This window comes from Malania oleifera, chromosome 6 (assembly GCF_029873635.1).
Source record: "Malania oleifera isolate guangnan ecotype guangnan chromosome 6, ASM2987363v1, whole genome shotgun sequence".
Classification (NCBI taxonomy): Eukaryota; Viridiplantae; Streptophyta; class Magnoliopsida; order Santalales; family Ximeniaceae; genus Malania; species Malania oleifera.
Window position 1 is genome coordinate 13,881,778 of NC_080422.1, and position 21,639 is coordinate 13,903,416.

At 35.8% G+C, this 21,639-nt stretch overlaps 1 protein-coding gene across 1 annotated transcript; it reads right to left on the reverse strand.

Moving 5' to 3' along the window:
• Positions 1 to 1,586: 1,586 nt before the first annotated feature.
• LOC131157482 (N-terminal acetyltransferase B complex catalytic subunit NAA20) lies at positions 1,587 to 21,103 on the reverse strand. The gene is made up of 6 exons (XM_058111671.1): positions 20,852 to 21,103; positions 20,666 to 20,756; positions 18,499 to 18,631; positions 4,526 to 4,595; positions 2,092 to 2,152; positions 1,587 to 2,008 (listed from the first exon to the last, which is right to left on the reverse strand). The coding sequence occupies exons 1-6, from the start codon at positions 20,927 to 20,929 to the stop codon at positions 1,917 to 1,919; spliced, it is 525 nt and encodes a 174-aa protein (XP_057967654.1). The 5' UTR covers positions 20,930 to 21,103; the 3' UTR covers positions 1,587 to 1,916.
• Between the last annotated feature and the right edge of the window lie 536 nt (positions 21,104 to 21,639).

The following is a 21,639-nucleotide window of genomic DNA, read 5'->3' on the forward strand; positions in this document are numbered from 1 at the left end:
TGATAAGCCATCTCTTGATGCTCCGATATAGCCTAATGAAATCACATGTCTTAACAATGTCAAATGATTAGGCTGACACTAAGTTAACAGTATGATGTGAGGCATAAACATAACAATATTACCATTTATCCTATCAATTCCATCTCAGATTAAAAATGTATTAGGGGGAGGCTTGTACAAGTTTAGAGAGAGAGAGAGAGAGATGTCTTCCAATGGGAGTTGAGTATCTAGATTTTCGGAAAGTGAATCCACTTAAGTTGAAGTCCAAAAAACTCACCAATCTCATTTGTGCAAAGTGAGGCTTGGGACAGTGTAATTGCCCCAAAAATATCATGGAAGATGACAAAAATATCAACAGCAGGATTCAGACATGATATTCCCCCCTCTTGTTTTTGGAGGTCTACAAGGCTAGCAGCCATGGTATGCAAGTTTCCTCGTCTTGCGTTTAATTATCAACCCAAGCTACTTTGCCGCATAAAATTTAAGGAAAAAACAAGCACGTGCCACATTCAAACCCCAACCCCCCGGCCCCAAATAAAACAAAATTAAAAAGAAAATGAGAAGATGTTGAACCCCTAAATTGCTTGCATAGGCAGGGGCTGATAGTGAAAGCTTAAGTGGAATTTATGCTTACCACGAAACCTTGAAATCTAGAAAAGGGGCAGTCGGAATTTTGAGTTGGCAAGGAAAGCTGCTTTCATGCTCTATCACAAATAACAAAGTGTAATACCATGTGTATATGTATATATATCAGCTACAAAAGTAGAATGGAAAAGACCAAGAAATAAAAAGGTGAAAACAGGACTCAAATGGACGTCTATACATTTTTTAAGTACCAAACATGTCATTTTAAAGTGAATAGGATGGACCAAATGCACTTCTGGTAGCGCACACACCCTGCAAATGGCAGAGAAAGGCAGGATTGGGGGCCCTAGTCCAGAAACCAAGCGCCAGGAAGGCAGGAAGTGCAACAGCAGTACAGAAAAGATCATGTAAAACAGCACTATACACACCTGTTTGGAATATAAATATAATGCAGTAGAACTAAATCCAGTTTGAACAAAATGGTGTGAACAAAAATTCTGAATAAAATACAAAGCAGTTGTATTAAATTTTTTCATTCCACAGTTTCAAATCTAAAGTTCCATGCTCTCTACTTGGGGTATTAGCTTTCAAGTTCTCAATCCCAACTTGCAGTCCACCCTATTGCCCACTTAAACAGATAACCTGAAGTTAGTCTTGTGAATGATTTAGTCCTCGACAATGAAACACAACTAAAAACAAAACCGAAAATATTGCTCAACAACCAGCATGTTCTAATTTTTCAGAAAAATGGCAGCGTCGGTTCTAAACCTTCAGGTGCACCAATTTCATTAGTCGTACTTTGTTAAGGGCTCAAATTTTCATTCATTCATAAATGCCAAATGCCTCGAAGCTGTTCAAATTAAGATGACATGTCCAGATCAGATGTTCGAAATTCCTCATATTTTCCTTTCTTTTCAGTGTCAATGTGCTGGGGCATGAAAGGGGGCAGCTGCCTATTGAAAATTGCAGGTGTAATAAACAAGAAAGGTGTATATCATCCATTCCAAAATAGATAATATGTATGCTATTGAGACATGCAAAAAGAATTAGTTCATAAACATTGAAGATATAATAAATCATCCTCTACCAAGGATAAACCATGTTATCCTAAATGAAAGTCAACAGTACAAATAAAAGGGTATTCCACCTCCACTGCAATGCAGAAACTAGACATAAGCAGACACATTCCTGCACATGCACATTCATACCTCACCTGTGACACAAATTCTAAAATCAGCCTTGATTGTCCATCCCTAGCATTTCCTCAAGTCCCAACCACACAGAAAACTTCCATCAAATTTCGTTGGCTGTGGTTCTAAACAGTGCAACTTTTAATCATACTCCAGTTCATCGGGAGTAACAGGCCGCTTCAGAGGGATAATGGACCTTTTTTCAACATCCCGAGATAATGCTTTTCTCATATCTGGGAGAGGATAACCAAATAACAATAAGGTATGAAACAGTATCATCATAAAAAAGACTCGTGTATGCTGTTGCAGGACTCACCTAATCCATCTTCCTCCCCAGAATAATAGCGCAGCACTCGTCTATATATTACATACCCAAGCTGAGAGAGAGAGCATAGATAATGAGCATAATCATGAAAATGAACATTTGAAGAAAACAAACCTCCATGATTCACCAGACACATCTATAGATTACATAACCAAGCTTTGAGGGATCTTACACACAGCATGGTCATGAACATTAACATCAAGAAGAAAACTAAGAAAACAAAAAGAAAAAAAATATAAATTACTTCCATGATTTACCAGAGCATCCAATAAACAAACCACCTAACTTATGGGTTGTGGGTCTGCCCAGTTTGAAAATAAATGTTGACCAGGATCCTGCTTATGAAAAAACATGATTGGCAAAAGCATCCAACATAACTTTCATCACAAAAACAGACATGTCTAGTTTTCGCCATGTCATGCGAACAAAGGAGTCCCTATGCTTTTAATGGATGGGTTTACACTAAGTCGAGCATGGCAAGATAATGGACTCCATCAGGTTTCTGATTTGTAGGATGCTATCTCCCGTCCAAGCTTTAAGGCATGCCTGTGCCTCAAAGCCAAAAACAATCTGAGACCCAATACTCAAAGATGCACAAGTTTGAAGACATGCAACCCTAGTCATCTACCAGCAAACTACCCTTCTGTTTTCTATCTTCACTAATAAAGAAATAGTAATACCCTACGGGGATTTCTGTGAAAGTGTAAAAGCAGAGTTCAACCAATGTTCAGTAAAAGGCATATAATTTGTCCATTCAACCTAGAACTTCTGAACACAATTCCCCAGGTTCCACAAAATTTAAAAATAAGAAAAATATAAAATAAAATAAAAAGTACAGTTCCCTTGCATAAGCTGCATTCTTTACAGACTCTAGCCCAGGTATCCACATGTGATATTTGGTTAACAAATCCTGAAAATCTCAAAACTTAATTGAGGAATCACTTGAAAAATAAAATGAGAATTGGGTACAATTTAAGGAAGATGTGCACAGAAATACACAGTGTAGGCTACCTAAATAAGAATCAACTAGAACAGCAAAGTGAGTGGTTACTCATCAAAAATAGAAAAAAGTGCAGTGGACTTCAGGAAAGAATGTTCAATTGACTCTAAAAGCTATACACAAGCCTTCTAAGTGGGGAATCAAATTTGCAGAAATGAGAAAAAGGTCAATTCAATTCTAGGACAATGTGCAGTACAACAAAATCCCAGTGAAGACCCAAATAAAAGATAAGCACTGCAATGAGTGGCTATTCATAAAGATTAGCGAACAGAGCAGTGGACTCACTGCAAAGCATGCTGGATTAATTTTATAGCTATAAAACCAAGTCCCCCCCACCCCCCCCCCCCGGGAAAAAAAAAGGGGGGGTGGGGGGTGGGGGAGAAAGTGAGGGGGAGTGGGGTGGAGGGAAACAGCATGGTCCTTTGGCAACATAGCATATCTTGAAATATATTGAACAATAAAAAATATATATATATATATATATATGTATATATGTATATATATCACAAGGCTTTTTCAAAGTGAAGTTTTCAGAAGGAATGTATATAGCACTAGTAGTGCACTACTCTTCCTAAGGAACGTGGCGCTAGTTCTTGTGTGACAGAAAAGGCGATTTATTTGGGCAGCAATTTTTACAAGATTCTAACAATTGATAACTAGATCTCCTAAAACCAGCCACTAACTCAGAATTTGTAACTAATCACTGCCATTTATATTTGCCATTTAAGGGTAGCTCCTACTTAAAAAATAATACACATTTAGAATTAGTCATTCTACAAAAAGGGGAAAAATGATAGATTGTTATAGGTTTGCACACGCCCATAAAAAAATCCACATACACACCCTCCCTCTCCAACAAAAGGAGGGTTGAGCACTGACCTTCCTTTTTCATCTTCAGTGGTAGTGGTGGTTTACAGGGCTATGCAAAACAAACTAAATTAAAATAATATCAGATGAGCAATAATCAAAGTAATAGGAAAATATGGCAATACAATGTCTTATATTTCAAACCTCTATATTGTTTTTGTCTTTGATTCTCACTATCAATCCCTGTTGTCAATTTTTCCATTTTCCCATACATAAGCCTTAATGTTTCTAAAAGAAAATGTCAAAATCATGACAAATCCCGAAATCCAACATTTGGTATCTCAAATGTCACAATTTAAAAAAGGGTTGAAATGAAGCTCTGGAGTGTGTTTTTTTTTTTATTATTCTTGGTATATCTTACATTTAAAACCATGGGTAAGGTAAGGAGGTTATAACATTAAACCTAAATCATCAATTGATGCCAGAAGAGGGAGTTGAAAAGGAAATTTCCAAAAATACCAATTCAAAGCAATATGGAAGTGCATGCCAGCAGAAAAAAAGTGGTACCACAGCATTAGAAATTCTCCAATCTGGAGTGAGAAATTAGGGCACCATTACCTTTTCATACATCTTTATGGCTGGAGTGTTTGATGCCCTTACAAAAAGGTCAACAAAGTAAGCCTTGTCACTGCAAAAGAAGTTCCTCTTAGTTCTACCAGCAGATACTGCCAGATAGCACAAAAATCAAAAATATGACAAGACTCATAAAGGCTAAACCAGGAGTTGTCATCCTAATAATTGCCAAAAACTTCCATACCATTCTTGGGGCTTGGACCTCAGATTTGTATCTAGGTGAACAAAATGCAATACAAAATTGTATTTTGTCCAAATCCCCTACCCAAAATCTATGCTCCCAAGTGCAATGGTAGTGAAGTAACTTATGACAGAGACAGGAATAAGCCTTCTATTCAGCATTATATAGATTAGGCCAAAACCCTCAAGTTCAATTTATAAATACTCATGATCATAACACATTCTTTAAGAAGCTCCTGTTAATGTCAATATACAGACAAACATGAGCTGGACTGAAATTTGCAAGGAACTGTAAACAAAATTAATCATCCATTAATTAACTTTAAGCCAAGTTGAACTGGAATTAACTTTAAGCCAAGTTGAACTGGACCAACTTTGAGCATGGACACCACCACTCCAAAAATATCACAACATAAACATTCTATACAAGAAGATTGCTCTATTCCAGCTGACTTATTCAATCATGAAGTCCCTGGTAATCAGTGGTCTGATATGGAAATCTCTCATTGCAAGTTTCAATTATTTATTTGCAATGTGCATTACACTTACCCACGTCACCCCTGCAGGAGGAAGGGGATTTGGTTCAAATGAAGCTCTAACAGAAAATTATGTGCTCTTTATGCTCCAAGGATTTAGGGAATGGGAAATTAAAGGCCATTTTTTTCATTTCCATGAGCCATTTTTTTTCTTCTTTTTTTGAAAAAAATTATCCACCTTCCCATTTCTTTGTGGATTGACAAGGAAAGTAAGCGCAGCAGCATATTCTGAGCCACCAAACAAATTCATATTCAATTTCAATTCATTGAAAAACATTTTCTCCCTCACAGAAGTCAGACTAATGGAAGAACCGGAGAGGATGATCTATGAAAGCAACCTTTAACCTTTAACAATGATACGCAAAGCTTAAAAACTGGCATCCTTCTTACCTTTTGATTGTTCATTGAGCACAATCAATCTTATGTTCGGGTTTTTAACTTTATACACACACACACACACACACACACACACACATATATATATAGACACTTGACAACGCCTAGAAATATAAACCTAGGGCAGTAATAGGTCACATTCTTTTCAATCATTTATGTGAAGGCTGCTTCTACAGCTTTTTCTCTAGTGTCTTCACCTCTTCATGCTAAAACAACTTATTATTTTTTTTTATTAAAAAATAAAATAAAATAAAAACCTACCCATCATAATTTACCAAGCACTTGAAATTTTCCAAGTCTCCTTGCCCTTCTCATATTGCTCTTTCAAGAATCCAACCTAATTCCTACCCTCCAAAAGCAGTCAATATCAAGCATCTTCTCCAAAGAACTTGAGCTTCTTCCTTATCTTTTTACCTCCATCATGGGTAAAAAGTGGGAGTTGGTCAAATCTCACCCCTTGTGGCATCAAGAAACGTTAAATGTATGTACGTTAACCATCATGGGTAAAAAGTGGGAGTTGGTCAAATCTCACCCCTTGTGGCATCAAGAAACGTTAAATGTATGTACGTTAATGCCCTCATCATCAATGAAAGGAAAACCTCGCCTACCAGGAAATTCTCGCAAATCTATCCTAGAAGTCACAAACACACCAGAAACATTATCTGAAAGAAACTTCAACCTATACGTGAAGATACCATATTTCAACCAGCCCCTTCAAGGTACAACATGTCTAATTAATTTTTGCAGTGCTCTTTGGGATGAGCTTTATTACCTTTATGGGTTTTGCTCACCAATATAGGTTGTGGGAGGGGCTTTTAATGAGGTTAGGTTTGTGGGAAAAAAGAAAAGGCACAGGCAGCTTTAATGCTAGCATGCAACAATTGATCTGCTTATTAAGGAGTGTGAAATGACTAGGAGGATGAATTCCATAATCTTTCTCAAACTGCTCTCTCAATACCTACTTCTGATCACTTCCCCATTATGCTGGAATCAAGTTGGGTTTCATGGGGTCTCACTCCTTTTAGGTTTGAGAATATGCATCTGGACCATGCTTCTTTTAATCCCCCAGTTAGGAACTCATGAGAAGAGGAGATAGGGAGGCATTGGGAAGGGTTTAGGTTTATGAGGAAGCTGAAAATTTTGAAGGAGAATCTGAAATTTGGAAAAAAGGTGGTGTTTGGGGATGTTAGAATTAGAAAAGCCAGTATCTTAGATGAGCTGGATTTTTTGGATAGAAAGGAAAAGGTAAATAACCTTTCGGAGAGTGAGGCAAAAAAGGATCTCTTTAAAGAATAAATTGGAAGAGGTGATTTTCAAGGAAATGAGTTGGAGACAAAAGACTAAATTTAAATGGATCGGAGCAGGAGATTGTAATACTGGCTTCTTCCATAAGCTAGCTAATGTAAAGATGAGGAAAAATTAGAGTTGGAGGTGTGAGGAGGGAGAATTATTAATGACCCTAATAGAATAGCCTCTGAGATCCCTAACTTTTTCGATGACCTTTATTCTGAAAGGAGGAATGAGGGTTGTAGACCAATGGTTGACGGTTTAGAGAAGGATCTTATCTCTAGAGATCAGATGCTTTGGTTAGAGAGACCTTTTGAGGAGGAGAGGTGAGGAGGTAGTTTTTGGGATGGAAAGGATAAGGCTTCGGGTCCGGATGGTTTTAATCTAGCTCTTTTCCAAGACTGCTGCTACTATTAAGGATGATTTACTTGAAGTCTTTTATGAATTTTACAGGAATCGGATTCTAAGTAAGAGCATTAACTCCTTTTTTTTATTACCCACGTGCCTAAGAAATCAAGGTCCATTCAAGATAGAAGACTTCAGACCTATTTAGCCTAGTCTCTAGTGTTTATAAGATTATCACCAAAGTTCTAGCTAATAGGTTTAGCTCGGTGCTTGATAAGACCATTTCTACTTCTCATAGTGCTTTTGTATGGGGTAGATAGATAGTGGATGCCATTTTCGTGGCTAATGAGGTGGTGGAGGATATTCAAAGGAGGAAGAAGAGGGGATTCATATTCAAACTAGATTTTGAATACTAATAATATGCTGCAAATGAGGATAACTTTGAAGGCCTTATCTCCAGGTGTTTGTGTGCTTTGTTATTTGAATTCTAAGTCTGACTCCTCATTTGTTCTTGCATTGTGATTTTGCATGGAGCATTGGGAATAAATTATTTGGCATGTTGGGAGAAGCTTGGGTTTGTCCAAAGACAGTGGACAGAATTCTGGCTCTCTTTCGAAGGTTTTAGAAGAAGGATAGGGCTGCTCTGTGGAAGTGTGGAATATTTGCAGTGCTGTGAGGTTTATCATAGCAGCACAATGCATGGATTTTTTCAGGGAAAAACTGAAAAAATTGAATAGGCAGCTGGTTTGGAAGAAGATTCATTATTTGGCCTCTTTATGGTGTGTTGGCTCTGGATGCTTTAAGGTAGCAAGCTTTTCAGAAATTCAACAAGATTGGAAGAACTTTTAGCTTTGATACTTCAAAGCATTTTTTGTGTGTTTTTAGTTCCTTTCTTTCTGGATTTTTTTCTAGAATTTTGATTGGCGATGTCTTATTCTCCTCTTTGTAAATTCTTCTCTTTCATTTTTTTTAAGAACTATGGAAAATTGCAGTTCAGCAGCAAAATACAAGAAAATGATAGATTGTGTTTCATAGTTCATACAATCATATTCTGCATTTAAAAGTGAAAAATCCAATTTTTCAACTAAATTCCCTCTAAAATCCAAATTCATAGGGTTTTGAACACCAATGCAGACCTAGGTATTGTTTTACCAAATTTTCCCTCAAATTAACAAGATAATAAACATCAAGGCACTAACTGGGAGAATTGTTTAGGCAAACAATGCTGCTCATGCAATTAATTTTTTTTCTATTACAAGAAACTTGGGGGCAAGGGGATTAATGAGCATTTATTATATTGTCCCTCAACCCTAGCATCATACAGTGTGTAAAGATAATAGGGGAGGTACCAGACTCTATCAGTTACCACTCATGACTAGAGGCTAAACTGTAAGAGATGGCAAACCAAGAAAATAAACCTAGGAAACTATGAGAAAAGACTCAAAGAGCACCACAGGCAACTACTATCATGATGATCATAGACAACACTTATTTTTTTTTATAACAAAGAAAATCTATTAACGAGAAGAATAATTACGACAGAAGGAGGATAAGAAATTCTCCAAAAGAAGGTGTAAAAAAAAAAGAAAAAAAAACAAAAATATTACATCAAATCTATCTTCCAATTGCTTTAAATTTTGGACGACAAGAGACCCCCAAAAACCCCAAAAGAATGTGCCAAAAAAGAAGCAAAAAAATTAACTTTCTCCCAAAGCAAACTTCAATAAGTCTCCAGATCTTTGAAGATTCTATCATTCTTTTTGAGCCAAAGAATTGTGGGAACTGTAGTCCCAAAATATACTTACTCTTCCTTCTTCCCAAAACCACAAAACTTCACCATCAAAAATTTATGAATAATTTTTGAAGCTGCCCAATCCTGACCAGAATACAAAAACAAGTTGTTCTGCATATACCTCACTACCTTATAAATAGGCATGTATCGGTTTCCTTTGGTTCAGTTCTACGCTAAACTGAAAACTGAACCGAGAAAATCGGTTTCTCAAAATAGCAAACCAACATCGAACCAACACTGTTTATTTTTCCCAAAACAGTTAATGCAGTTATCTGGTTTGATTCAGTGTTTAACCAAATGCCCAGATGGCAAGGAAAATCATGGGCATAAAATTTTTAATTAAATGTATACTACCTGAAGCCCAAGCCCAACATGAAGGCATAACATAAATTGTGAGTTAATGCTTAAGGCACTTTTCACTTAAAATAAGCACTTTTATAAAATAAAATAAAAAAGTGGTGTTTGGCTTGTACTAGAGCAAACACTTATTGCAAAAAATGCTTTTCCAGAACCACTTTTTGTAAAAATATTTAAGTAAATTTTGAAAAGCAATCAAAGATAACTTTTTGGCCACTTATAAGTGGCACTATTCATAGGCGCGGTAAATTTTGTAAATACAAGAAAATTTTATGGCTATTTTATAATTTAAAAATACATTAAAAGATAATCATATATTATTTTATTGTGTATTATAATATATTAATTATTAATAAAAACATAATTAAATTTTAGAATATAGAAGAAGAACCATCTATTAATTTAAATTAATATTAAAAATTAATAATATAAATTTAATTAATAATTTATTCAACATAAATTAATATGATAATCATATGTCAAAAATATAAATTAAGAACAAGATTATTGTTAATCAAAAATAATATTATATTATTTTTACTTAATAAAAATATTTAAATGTTAATTAAAAATAATAGTTAAGATAATTACTAATTAAATTTTTAATTAAAAATTATCATATAATATTTTAATATGTATTATTACTTATTAATTATTAATAAATTATAATTAAATTATGGAATGAATAAAAATAACCATCTGTAAATTTAAATGAATATTAAATAAACTAAAAATTTTTATTTAATTATTAATACTATTTATAACATAAATTAATGTGATAATCATATATTATAAATATATATTAACAACAAGATTATTATTAATTAATAAATAATATTATATTATTTTAATCAATAGAAAATATTTCAATTTTAATTAGAATATTAATATAATTATCATTGAAATTTTTAATCATAAAATATTAAAATTTTTACATATATTTAAAAATACATATTAGTTAATTATAATTCAAGTTTGGATTGAACAAGAACTATTTATTAATTTAAATAAATATTAAATAAATTCAAATTTTAAATTTAATTAATAATATTATTTTTATCATAATTTAATATCATAGTGATTGTTATAAATATACATTAATTATAAAATTATTATTAATTAAAAATAATAATCTCATATTATTTTTTTAATAGAAAATATTTAAATTTTAATTACAAATAATTAAAATAATTATTAATGAATTATTTAATCAAAAATTATTAATATTTGCAATTTAAAATATATTTAAAAAGAATTACATAGTATCCTATAATAAAAGTATGTATCCAAATACCACTTATTTTAAACACAACCAAACACCGCTTATAACTTTCAGCACTTTTCCAATTTAGAGCTTATTATCAGCACTTATAAAATCAGCACTTTTTATCTAAAAAACACTTATGCATAAGTGGTTCAAAACGATCCCTAAGGCCTCCCTCAAGTAGTGGCTTTAAAAGAAACCCAGAGGCAGACATTTTCTTGAACTTTCGATGTGGGACAAGCATCTCCCTAGTCCCAAGCATGCAATGCTCTCCTCTCTCCCCTACTCGACTTCCCAATTCCCATTCCCACATCAGAAGATGAAATCTTCCTGGCTCTCCCTATAACTGTATAAACCCCCTTCCCCACAGAAATTTGTCCACCGCAATGCATTTGAAACCACTGTTCAGTCTGTTCAGAAAGATATCGACAATTAGAATGTAATGATTTTAAATCGAAAGATTTCTTTAATATATAAAATTAGAATGCAATAATTTTTAATTAATAAATATAAATATTTATTATTTACAGAACTGAAAAGAAATGGTAAAAATAAAATAGAATATTTAATATATAAAATTTAAATAATACATGTGCTCCGGTTTTCGGTTTGATTTATTTCTAGAACCGAAACCAAAAACCAAATTTTTAAAAAATTAAAAACTGAAACAAAAAACCAAACCAAAATGTGAAACAGTTTGGTTTCGTTATGGTTCTCGATTTTTCGGTAATTTTTGTACACCCCTACTTACAAATTACAACGGAGGAACACATGACCAGTAGTCTCATTTGACTCCTAGCAGAGTATGCAGAGATTTGAAAGGTCTTTGTAAGGCCTATTTATCTGTAAGACTGTAACACACCATTCATATTGATCTCATTGAAAATTACAGTACAAATGAAAGCCCAGATTTTATATTGAACCATCGCTTTCCGAACATCTTCGTTCAAAAGGAAAGGGCTAGGATTTGTGGATTTTGTGAGACTGGAAAAGAAAAACTTTGAAGAAAAAGACCTTGAAGTGTCCCCAAACAGAAGCCTTTGTATACCCCCCCCCCCCCCGGCGGCGGGGGCGCGGGGGGGTGCAAAATGGGCAAGAAAGAATCCAGCACACTAAGTGAGCTCAGTTAGCTCATTAACCTTTATTTCATTGAGACTACTACAAAAAGGAAATACGAAGAAAAAAAGCCCCAATCAAAGAAGTAAATAGCAGAAATTGGTGCATTGTGAACAGAAGAAAGTCTAAAAAACACTGCACCAACAGCTCCAACAAAGATTCACAAACCCAAATATCCTCCCAAAAATGGATTTTATCCCCAATTCTTGCTTTGAAACACACGAAAGGAAAGAAAAGGCAAGCAACATGGGAAACAAGCTTCCAAGGACTCAAATGAGAGGCACTGCCACTCCCTCTCTGTATTCCATCTTTACTCTTTAATCTTTATCACCTGATGCCATAACAAATTAGATTCTAAAGGAAACCTCCATAACCATTTCCCACCATTTTCTTTCACACAACATCTTCCCATCATGACGTTCATCACTCAAATCATCAACATCATGATCCCCCACTCCTTGCAGCGATAGCCCCCTGCACCTGTACCCTAGCAACCTCATGACCATCTCTAACATATCCTAATGATCATCAAGAACATCATAATCCACCTTCATCCGCAGGCCCCATATCTTTTTTTTTTTTTAATAAAAATAGAAAGAATATACAGTCAGGAGAGACGACATCTCCCTAACGAAATCTGGGAATCCCAAAAAAATAAATAAATAAATAAAATAATAACACAAAAAATGAAAGACAGCAAACTAAAATCAGCACGCCCTTAGAAGGGACTGCCAACCACACTGAACATCTGAAATACACATTCCCTTGAAATTTCTGCTGCCCACACGCTACAAAGAACCCATAAAAAGCACCTTATCCCACACCAACCAATATGGAATCTTCTTCCTTGAAAAAATACGCAATTTATGTTCCTTCCACAAACCCCAGAACACTGCAAATAAAGCACAATTCCATAAAGCAATTCTTTCCTTCTTCCTACCGAACCCCACAAAAGATATTACCAAGAACTCCTCCACTGTTCTAGGACAAACCCAGCTTTCTCCGAAATAATTTAACAGCTTGCTCCAAACCTTCCAATCTTGCATTGCGATTTTGCATGGAAGGTTTGGAACAATCAAAACAAAGCATACACATATCAGGAGAGAGAGCCTTGAAAGGTCTCCTCAACTGCAGCAAGTCATTAGTTTTATCCTATTAAGCACAACCAACCAAAGAAAATTGATTTTAGGGGGGATTTTGACCTTCCAAATTACTTTATAGAGTGGCAAGAAGAAATTGGTATCAATCAAGAAATCACAAAAAGATTTACAAGAAAAGACACCCGAGGAATCCAACAACCAAGATCGACTATCATCCTTGAAAGATAACCTGCAATTGTTCAGCATAACCAACAAAGATAATAACTCAATAGTTTCCCTATCATTCAAGGCCATCCTAAAATGAAAATCCTAACAAGGTAAAGGACCGTCGAATCTACACTAAAAGAAGAAACAGGATCATTCTGCCCTGAACTCAAGAAAATAGGTGAGGAAAAGAGGTGGCCAGAACAACATTCCCCAACCAAGATCTTTCCAAAAACGGATAATGCAACACTTACCCAAAACAAATTTGGTATGGGGAATAAAGAGAGGGTAAATCTGGGAAATTGCTTTCCAGGGCTTTCCAAGGAACATTTAGAACCCAAATTAGTATCTCACCCATTCCCATCAAATCTAAATTTACCTTTTGATAACTTTACGCCACAAGGAAAAAACCTCTAACAGGAACCGCCAAAGTCATTTAGTCAATAGAGTCATGTTGTTAGACACCAAATTTCCAAGACCCAAACCACCCTCCCTCTTAGTCCTACAAACCACCTTCCAACTCAACAAATGGTCCTTAAAACCCTCAACCCCGGACCAAAGAAAATATCTCACAATTCTCTCAATCTTATTAACGACTAGTTGGAATTTTAAAAATAGAAATAAAATACAACGAAATCCTAGAAAGACAAGCCTAAATTAGAGTAATCCTCCCTCCCAAAGAAAACTAGGCTCCCTTCCACCCATTTAAATGCTTGGATGCTCTCTCATCACCGGATCCCAAAAACTAGCTACTCTAGGATTGCCCTTCAAAGAAACCCCTAGATAGGATAACAGCCATCCCAAAACTCAGCACAGCCAACTTCCAAGGCTAATTCCCTAACATTCTCTGTAGGCACATTAATAAACGTGATAACATTCTTTCCCATATTAATCTTAAACCATGAGACCATTTCAAAATTTTGAAGAAGCCCCAATATATTTAGGAAAGAAGGCTTAGAAAAAGATTGATTCATCCGCAAATTGAAGGTGTGACACCATGATCTCCTCCCTGCCCACTTTAAGACCTTTCACTAAACCTCTATCCACCACCCTATCAACCAACCTACGCAAAACATCAGTCACTAACACAAACAAAAACAGAGAAAGAAGATCCCCTTTTATAATCCCCCTCGTGGTCCTAAACCAAGATTTTGCATCACAATTCACTATCACCACAAAATTCACATTAGACATAAAACCTTTCATCATCAAGTCATTCTTCACCACCATCCAACAATCTTGATAGAAAGCTAAATTAAAACCATCTGACCCAGGAGCTTTATCCCTCTCCATCACAAAAGTTGCCCTAACTTCCTCTTCCTCTTCCTCAAAAGGTCTCTCTAACTAGGATATCCAATCAACAATCAAAGGATCCCAGTCTAATCCTTCCACCATCGGTCTACTCTCATCCTCATTGGAATACAGATTATAATAAAATTAGTGATCTCAAAGGCAATTCTACTACAATCCATGAAAATAAACCCCCTATCCACCTCCACCTCCACCTCCCTTATCAAGTTCTTTCTCATTTTCCATCGGCTATCCTATGAAAACATTTAGAATTCTAACCCATTTAAACTTTGTCTTTTGCCTCCAGCTTCTCAATTCCTTAAAGATCAACTCTTCAAATTCATTATTCAAAGAAACCCTTTTAGCCTCTTCCTCCCTTGAAGAGTCACTACTCCTCCTTTTATATCTAACTCTTCCAAATCTCCTAGAATAATAGACTTTTTAACCCTAATATCTCCAAACGCCTCCCTATTCCACAGTTACAATTTTTTTTTCAACCTCCCAACTTCTTCATAAATCTAAACCCCACCCAACCCCTTTCCACAACCTCACTCAACAGATCCCCAACCAAGGCTTGAAAGGAGCCATGGTCTAACCACATATTCTCAAACCTAAAAGGGGTGGGGCCCCAAGGCACTTTCCTAGATTCCTATAGGAAAGGAAAATGATTAGACATGGGTCTAGGTAATACTACTGGAGGAAGATTAGGAAACTCCTCCTCCTAGTCATTAGAATAAAGAACCTATCAATTCTACTAGCCACCTCCCTAGCCCCACCAACTGACCACGTAAAACTAGCATTGCCCAAGGGAAGATCCCTCAACCCACACCCCTTAATAACCAAATCAAATTTCTGCATAGATGCATTAACCCTGCCACCCCCTTTGTTTTCCAGAGGGAACTTAACTGCAATAAAATCACCACCCATAATCCACCTTGACAAGCAAAAACCAAAAACAAAATAAAGCTCATCCCAAAAAGGTCCCTCAAGAGCAGGCCTTCCATGCACAGAGGAGACCCACCATTGACCCCTATCTCTAATTTCAAGCAACACAGAAAAAAGGGGGGGGGGGGGGGAATCACTAAATTTTACACTCTAGTAATAGACCAAGTGTTCCACAACACTACAATGCCACCCGCCACACCCTGAGAGGATACAAAAACCCAATCCTTACACCACCTTTCCCAAATCCCTCTAACGACCTCCCCATCTACTAAATCAAGCTTAGTCTCCTAGATTAAGACAATATCGGTGGAGTTCTTTAACAAAACCTCCCTAATTAAACACTTCTCTTAACATCCCCTAAACCCCTAACATTCCAACTAATAATCTTCATAGTCTAACACACTTACCCCCTTTCCTTGTCCCCTTCCTTCCCTGTCCCCTTCATTCCCCTATAATTGATTTAAGAAACCAAAATTTTTAATTCTTTTTCCACCCTTTTTTTTTTCCTCTCATAAGTTTCAGACTCAACCCCAACTTAACCTCAACTCCTGCAGGAGTCACTAACTTTAACCCCATTTCATATAAGAGCTCGGTTGGGTCTTTATAGTCCCTCTTGTTAACCCCTCGAATAATACCAAAGTCACTTCCCCTATTAGTTCCATCATTGCAGCAAAAAGAATCGGCGGGAAAAAAGGACTGCACACAAATAGGAAGAATACCTTTTCCAGGTTCTTAAGAATTCACACCCACTGGATCCGCTGTCTCCTTGTCATTGTCCCTCCTTACACTTGAACAACCAACACCAACATCCACCTTATTAAGAATATCACATAGGATGGTTCTAAGTAGCCCTAGTCCTACGGTTGACCCTCTTTGTAGCACACACAATATCACAATCTATGGGAAGAATTGAATTAATCAAGCATGAACATCACAAACATATTCTAATGATCACCAGTTGTTGAGATTTTGAAAACATATATGATTTGGTTAAAAGCCCTTAGTTGATCATTTCATTCAAGTAATCAAGTTCACTTAAAAGATATAATATTAAAAGTCTTATATATCACAAGTCCTAGCATAAAAATCAAATATCCCTAAGCACGGTACTAGCAAGCATGTTCATGTTGAAAATCTACGAAGATTCAAAGAGAATGAACAAGGTTTTTCAATCAAGTATTTTGGTGGAGTTCAAGGCTTACAAGGTACCTTTAGGGGCTGTTTTAGATGGTCACAAACAAGGAATTGAAACGAGCTTTACCAAAAGATTTGGAATGACAAACACCAAGACAAGATTTGGAATGACAAACACTAAGACAAACGAGCACTCGATCGCGCCACGAACAAGCTAGTTGATCCTTAGGAATCTTGAGACAAGAATGAAGCTTGAAGAAGGTTGTGGCTGTGAGCAATGAAATAGAAGTGGGCGTGTAGTGTTGATGATGACGTTGTTGTTGTCATGATCTCTCACCACCCAATCTCCGGGGAGACCGAACGTAGCCTCACACTACTCACTCACAAGGAGAGAAACAAGATTCACAAGTTTAAGCAAAAGCTACTTTTTTTATTGATAATGCAAGATGCATTTTACAATACAAGTGATGGCATATTTATAGCCTTACATGAGCATGCACATGACTTGCACATGGCTTCTTAAGATATTAAAGAAAATACAAAAGTAAAATAAAACATTTAAAACATAGGTAATGAGGTTCTTAGGAAATAGTTTGTCATAGGAAATAGGTGCCCAGGAACTAGAATAATTATAATAGTGGAATCTAGGAACTTAAATGAAATAAATGCTTCTTGAAAAAAACAAGACTCTTTGACTTGCAAGTTTTTATGCTTCTTGAAAAACCAAGACTCTTTGACTTGCAAGTTGTCATCCTCTTTCCAAGCTAGCTTCCAAGAGAAGCTTCAATTGCTACAAATAAAGTTCACATCCAATGGTGGACTTCAGGTGGTCGTCCACGTGTCACAATATCTGCAAAAGATACTCGAAGTTCATGTTGATCCCCATTAGAATAGGCTAAGGAGCAAGGTGCAAAAACCCCTCATCAATCAAAGTTTCACTCTGATAAGGCATGTGCTTAACAAAACCTTCTAATCCTTGCCTGATATCAAAAGACAATAAAGGGCTCTCTTCCTGTGAAGGCTAAGGAGTAGTATCTCTTCCGTTTTTAGTTAAAGCCCAAATCTCCAGCAAGTTCTTCTCAGTTGTCTTCTCCTCTCATCTCTGACTCATTTCTAAGTTGATTAACTAGAAATCCGGAGTCAAAATCGCAAAAACTGTTGAGATTATCATCGGTTTCTAAACACCTCTTGTCCTCACTAAACTCGTCTATTTGATTATCTTCATATTCAACAGAATACAACCCCTTGCTGCATCTTGGATCAGATTTGGAAAAGGAACTGCCTTATTTCAGCTAAGATGATAATTGTACCTAATCCTAAGTTGTCCCTCTGCAAAGGTACATCATCTAAAAGCTCCATCTCCCCATTAGCTAATTCACCCTTCTCCCCCCTAATTCTGTTATTGGATCTTTAGGACACTCAAAGACCAACTGTACCTTGCTTCTCTTGGTTCATGCCACCATCAAATTTAACTTTTTCCTTATTATTCCTCGTAGAATAACCAAAATTACATTCCATTACTTACCTTGAAACTATTCAAAGCCGCTCTTGATGATTCTATAGGGTAGAATCTACATCATCATTGATGTTGTTTATTCCCTTGCAAATGCATCCGTCATTTTTGGAGATTATTTGAAGTAGTACTACTCTTTATGTGGTTTGGTGTATTTGGCTGAAGCAAAACTCCAACTTTTCCAATGGGTGGGTGAGGTCTTTTGACTTGGTTTGGAGTATTGTTCTGTTTTTGGCTTCAATATCTCTGCTTTTAGTTTGTGGATGCACAAGCTTATGTGCAAAGAGATTGGAGGGCTTTAATACATTATACTTCTCCTTTAGTTACAATTGTTTTTCTTGTTGTATTAGTATACCTTGTCTTCCAATTCATGTACTATCATTTTTGTCTGACTGTTAATAATATGTCTCTAAATTTCATTAATCAAGACAGTACCATTCTAAACCAGAAAGCTATTATTGAAAAATACAGTTTCACTTTAAATAACTGTCCCACTTACATCTTGTCACTAATGTCTTCTAGCATGTGCATCAATTTCTTAGCTAATTGCTGCCTTCGGTATTCTGGAGCAACAGTTACTGCAGTGACATGACCATGCCAAGACTCACCTTGCCCTTCAACTTTTCCCATAACTACAATCATATGCAATGCATTAATCCACATAGCATCTCACAATTGACAGGAACATTAGTAGAGTAAAAATAACCATCAACAACAACCACAACAATAATACCAATAATATTAACAACAACAACAAACGACGCAAGGCAGATGGATGTAAAGCATCAAACCATGAAGACCAAAAAGCATTAATATTCCCTCTCACAAATTCCATACATCTTCTAGACTTTAGCAAGAACCTAATATTTATTTACATTTCAGGTGGACGCCATAATGCCCATAAAGATACCAAAATAGTATTTAGTTTGCTCCAAAGGAGTAAAACCATGAATTGCAGCAATAGGGCATCAATCTAAAGAATTCTTACAAACTACTATATTTAACACTTAACAGTTGACAAATTCAAGTAACATCACGGCTGGTGACGCACCTCCAGCTCCCAGTCAATTCAATTTAACTTCAAATAATCTCAAGTTAAAACATTTTTATGGAATGAAAATTCAAATGAGGTTTCTAGCAGAAAAAAAAAGGAAAGAAAAGCCCGCCGTGGGGGGGGGGGTGTGTTTAATCAAACAAGGTGATAACACCATATAAGAAAGGTTTCTAGTAAATCCAAAAATAAAAACTGACGCAGTTTAAAAATAAGATTCCTGAAACAGAATCTTCAGTTAAAATAGTAATATATATCCACAGCAAAAAAAAAAGCACACCAAAATCAGATTCATGGAAATCAAAAAAACCAAAATACTTGCTACAGATTTTCCTATTAAAAATATCAATTGGTCTTGCAATTTATTCACACCTCATTTTATTTCAATCAATATTATGGGAAACTTCCAAAAAAAAAAATGGAAATTACACTTATTTTCCTAATAACAGTATTACTAGGATCTCCCCATACACTTCAAAATAACATAAACTCTCTTGAGGTTGCTGATCTATCATCTAATTCCCCTCTCCATCTCATGGCAATCAAAAGCAATAATTTAAATATATCATTATCTAAAAGAAAAATTTATGCTAAATTAATATCCGTGACAATTTTGTGAAAAACTACAGCTCAAAACATACAATTTAGCTCCAAAGTTTTTTGGGAAAACCTACTAAAATTGCACTGAGGAAAGAAAATTTTGTGACAAATTTCTTTTTACAACTACACTTCTCAAAAATTAATATTGCTAACATAATCACTTATTCACACTAGATTTGGCAATTTGTTTTTACAAAAGGATGGAAATTATATGATATAATCACCAACTATCACAAGAATATCAAGTTGTTTTTTGTAAATATTGAGTGGATGTCCTTCTAGTCCTCAAAAAGCCGAGAGAGTTGAGTGTAAATTACCCAATTAAAAGTGGAAGAAACACATCATCTGACTAAATCAAAAAAAATGTGATCAAAACTGTCTAGAAAGCATACCATTAATCTCAATTCCAAAAAAAAATAGAATCAACAGCAAAGGGTATGTACACATGCAATCCAACAGGATGTGGTCTGCTCTTGTTTGATGAAATGTTGATGGATAGCCCAAAGGTGCTAGAAGAAGTTTGGGTGCATGTGATGCAACCTCAACTACGCCCTTCAGGTTTCAAATCACCTCATCCTCAAGCAACCCAAAAACAAAGCAAATATTTGACTGCATTCTTCATCGATATGTCCCTTGCACGCACAAGACGGGCCAAACAACCCTACCGCCACCCTCTCAATTGAAAGATAATGATAAAAAGGCTCACAAAACCTTAATCTCTCTACAAAAACACCGACTCAAATCTGCACTGCCAAACTTCCACACAAGATCTTCCCACCAAAGCCACCTCTTTCTATCAAAAACCACTGCGACATTCCCTTCAACAATGTTCATGATCATCGCAACTTAAATTGCCAAAATTGATAAGCTTCAAGTGAAACCAAAGGGCACCAACAATAAATATATATGCTATGAACAATAATTTTATGACAATCAAAACCCAAAAATAAAAAAATCAGAGGGAGAGAAATGTGGAGGAAATGAGAAGCGGGTAAGAAAAAGCAAGAGAGCGTACTGTAGCCCATGATTCGATTTCCAGGACCTTCGGCAACATGGAAATAGTCAGGCCATCGAGCCAAATAGGTCATGTAGAAGGACATGTTAAACTGCAACTCGTAAAAGAGATAAGTGTGAATCCCTCCTCTTCTTCGATACTCTGACGCTTCTTCAGTAGAAAAACAAAGAAACTAAAATAGCTTACAGTTTCGGTAAGGTGATCAAGATTTACGGATGCGAAGCGAAGAAGATCGTTGCAGCAGAATCTTCTAATCGTCGTCATCTCTCTCTCCGTTCAAACACACACACACACACACAGTCTTCGGGGGGACAGCGGACTCTGGTTTGGGGGTGACTCGACGGGAAGCGAAGACATGGTTTTAAAATGGATATAAAATCATTGGATCCCCCATCCCTCTTTTAAGTTGCGTAACTATCAAAGAGCCCTAACATTATCGATTGTTGGCAACAATAACTTTTTATTAATTAATTTTTAGTTTGCATCAAAAGTCATCAATTGAAATGGAGGCAAAAAAAAAAATAACACTCAAACATGGTCTAAAATTAGTGGTAACTTAATGAAAAGAAGATTAAGTGTTTGAGAGTTAAGTTTGATATGTGGTTTAATCAAAGTAAAATTATGGAGTTGTAACCCAGCTATAACCTTGGAATTTGAGGGCATTTAACCATATGAGCATTTAAGATAGGGAATGTTCACTCTTATAAAAGAAAATTTGATTAATTTTATGACACACTTATGATCTTGATTGTCTCTACTCTATTTTAATTTTGACTTGAGCATAACAAAAGTCCCTTGGAGGTCATTGAAAATCTTTCGAGAGCTTCTTCTTCTTCCCTTAGTTGAAGTTGATAGGCATAGTTTGTGGACATGAAGATGAAAATTCAATTTTTGGCATGTCAAGTTAGGAAAGTTTGCTTCTCAAGGATCCTTGTAAAAAAAAGGGGGGGGGGGGGAAGATGAAGTAGGGGTGC

What these genes read in the sequence shown, in the direction of transcription:
- LOC131157482 (XM_058111671.1), bottom strand. Translation starts at nt 20,929, where the DNA reads ATGACGACGATTAGAAGATTCTGCTGCAACGATCTTCTTCGCTTCGCA. An exon ending in AAATCGAATCATGGGCTACA is followed by an intron (nt 18,632 to 20,665) that starts GTACGCTCTCTT and finishes ATATGATTGTAG; the next exon opens with TTATGGGAAAAGTTGAAGGG. An exon ending in CCATAAAGATGTATGAAAAG is followed by an intron (nt 2,153 to 4,525) that starts GTAATGGTGCCC and finishes TCTCTCTCTCAG; the next exon opens with CTTGGGTATGTAATATATAG.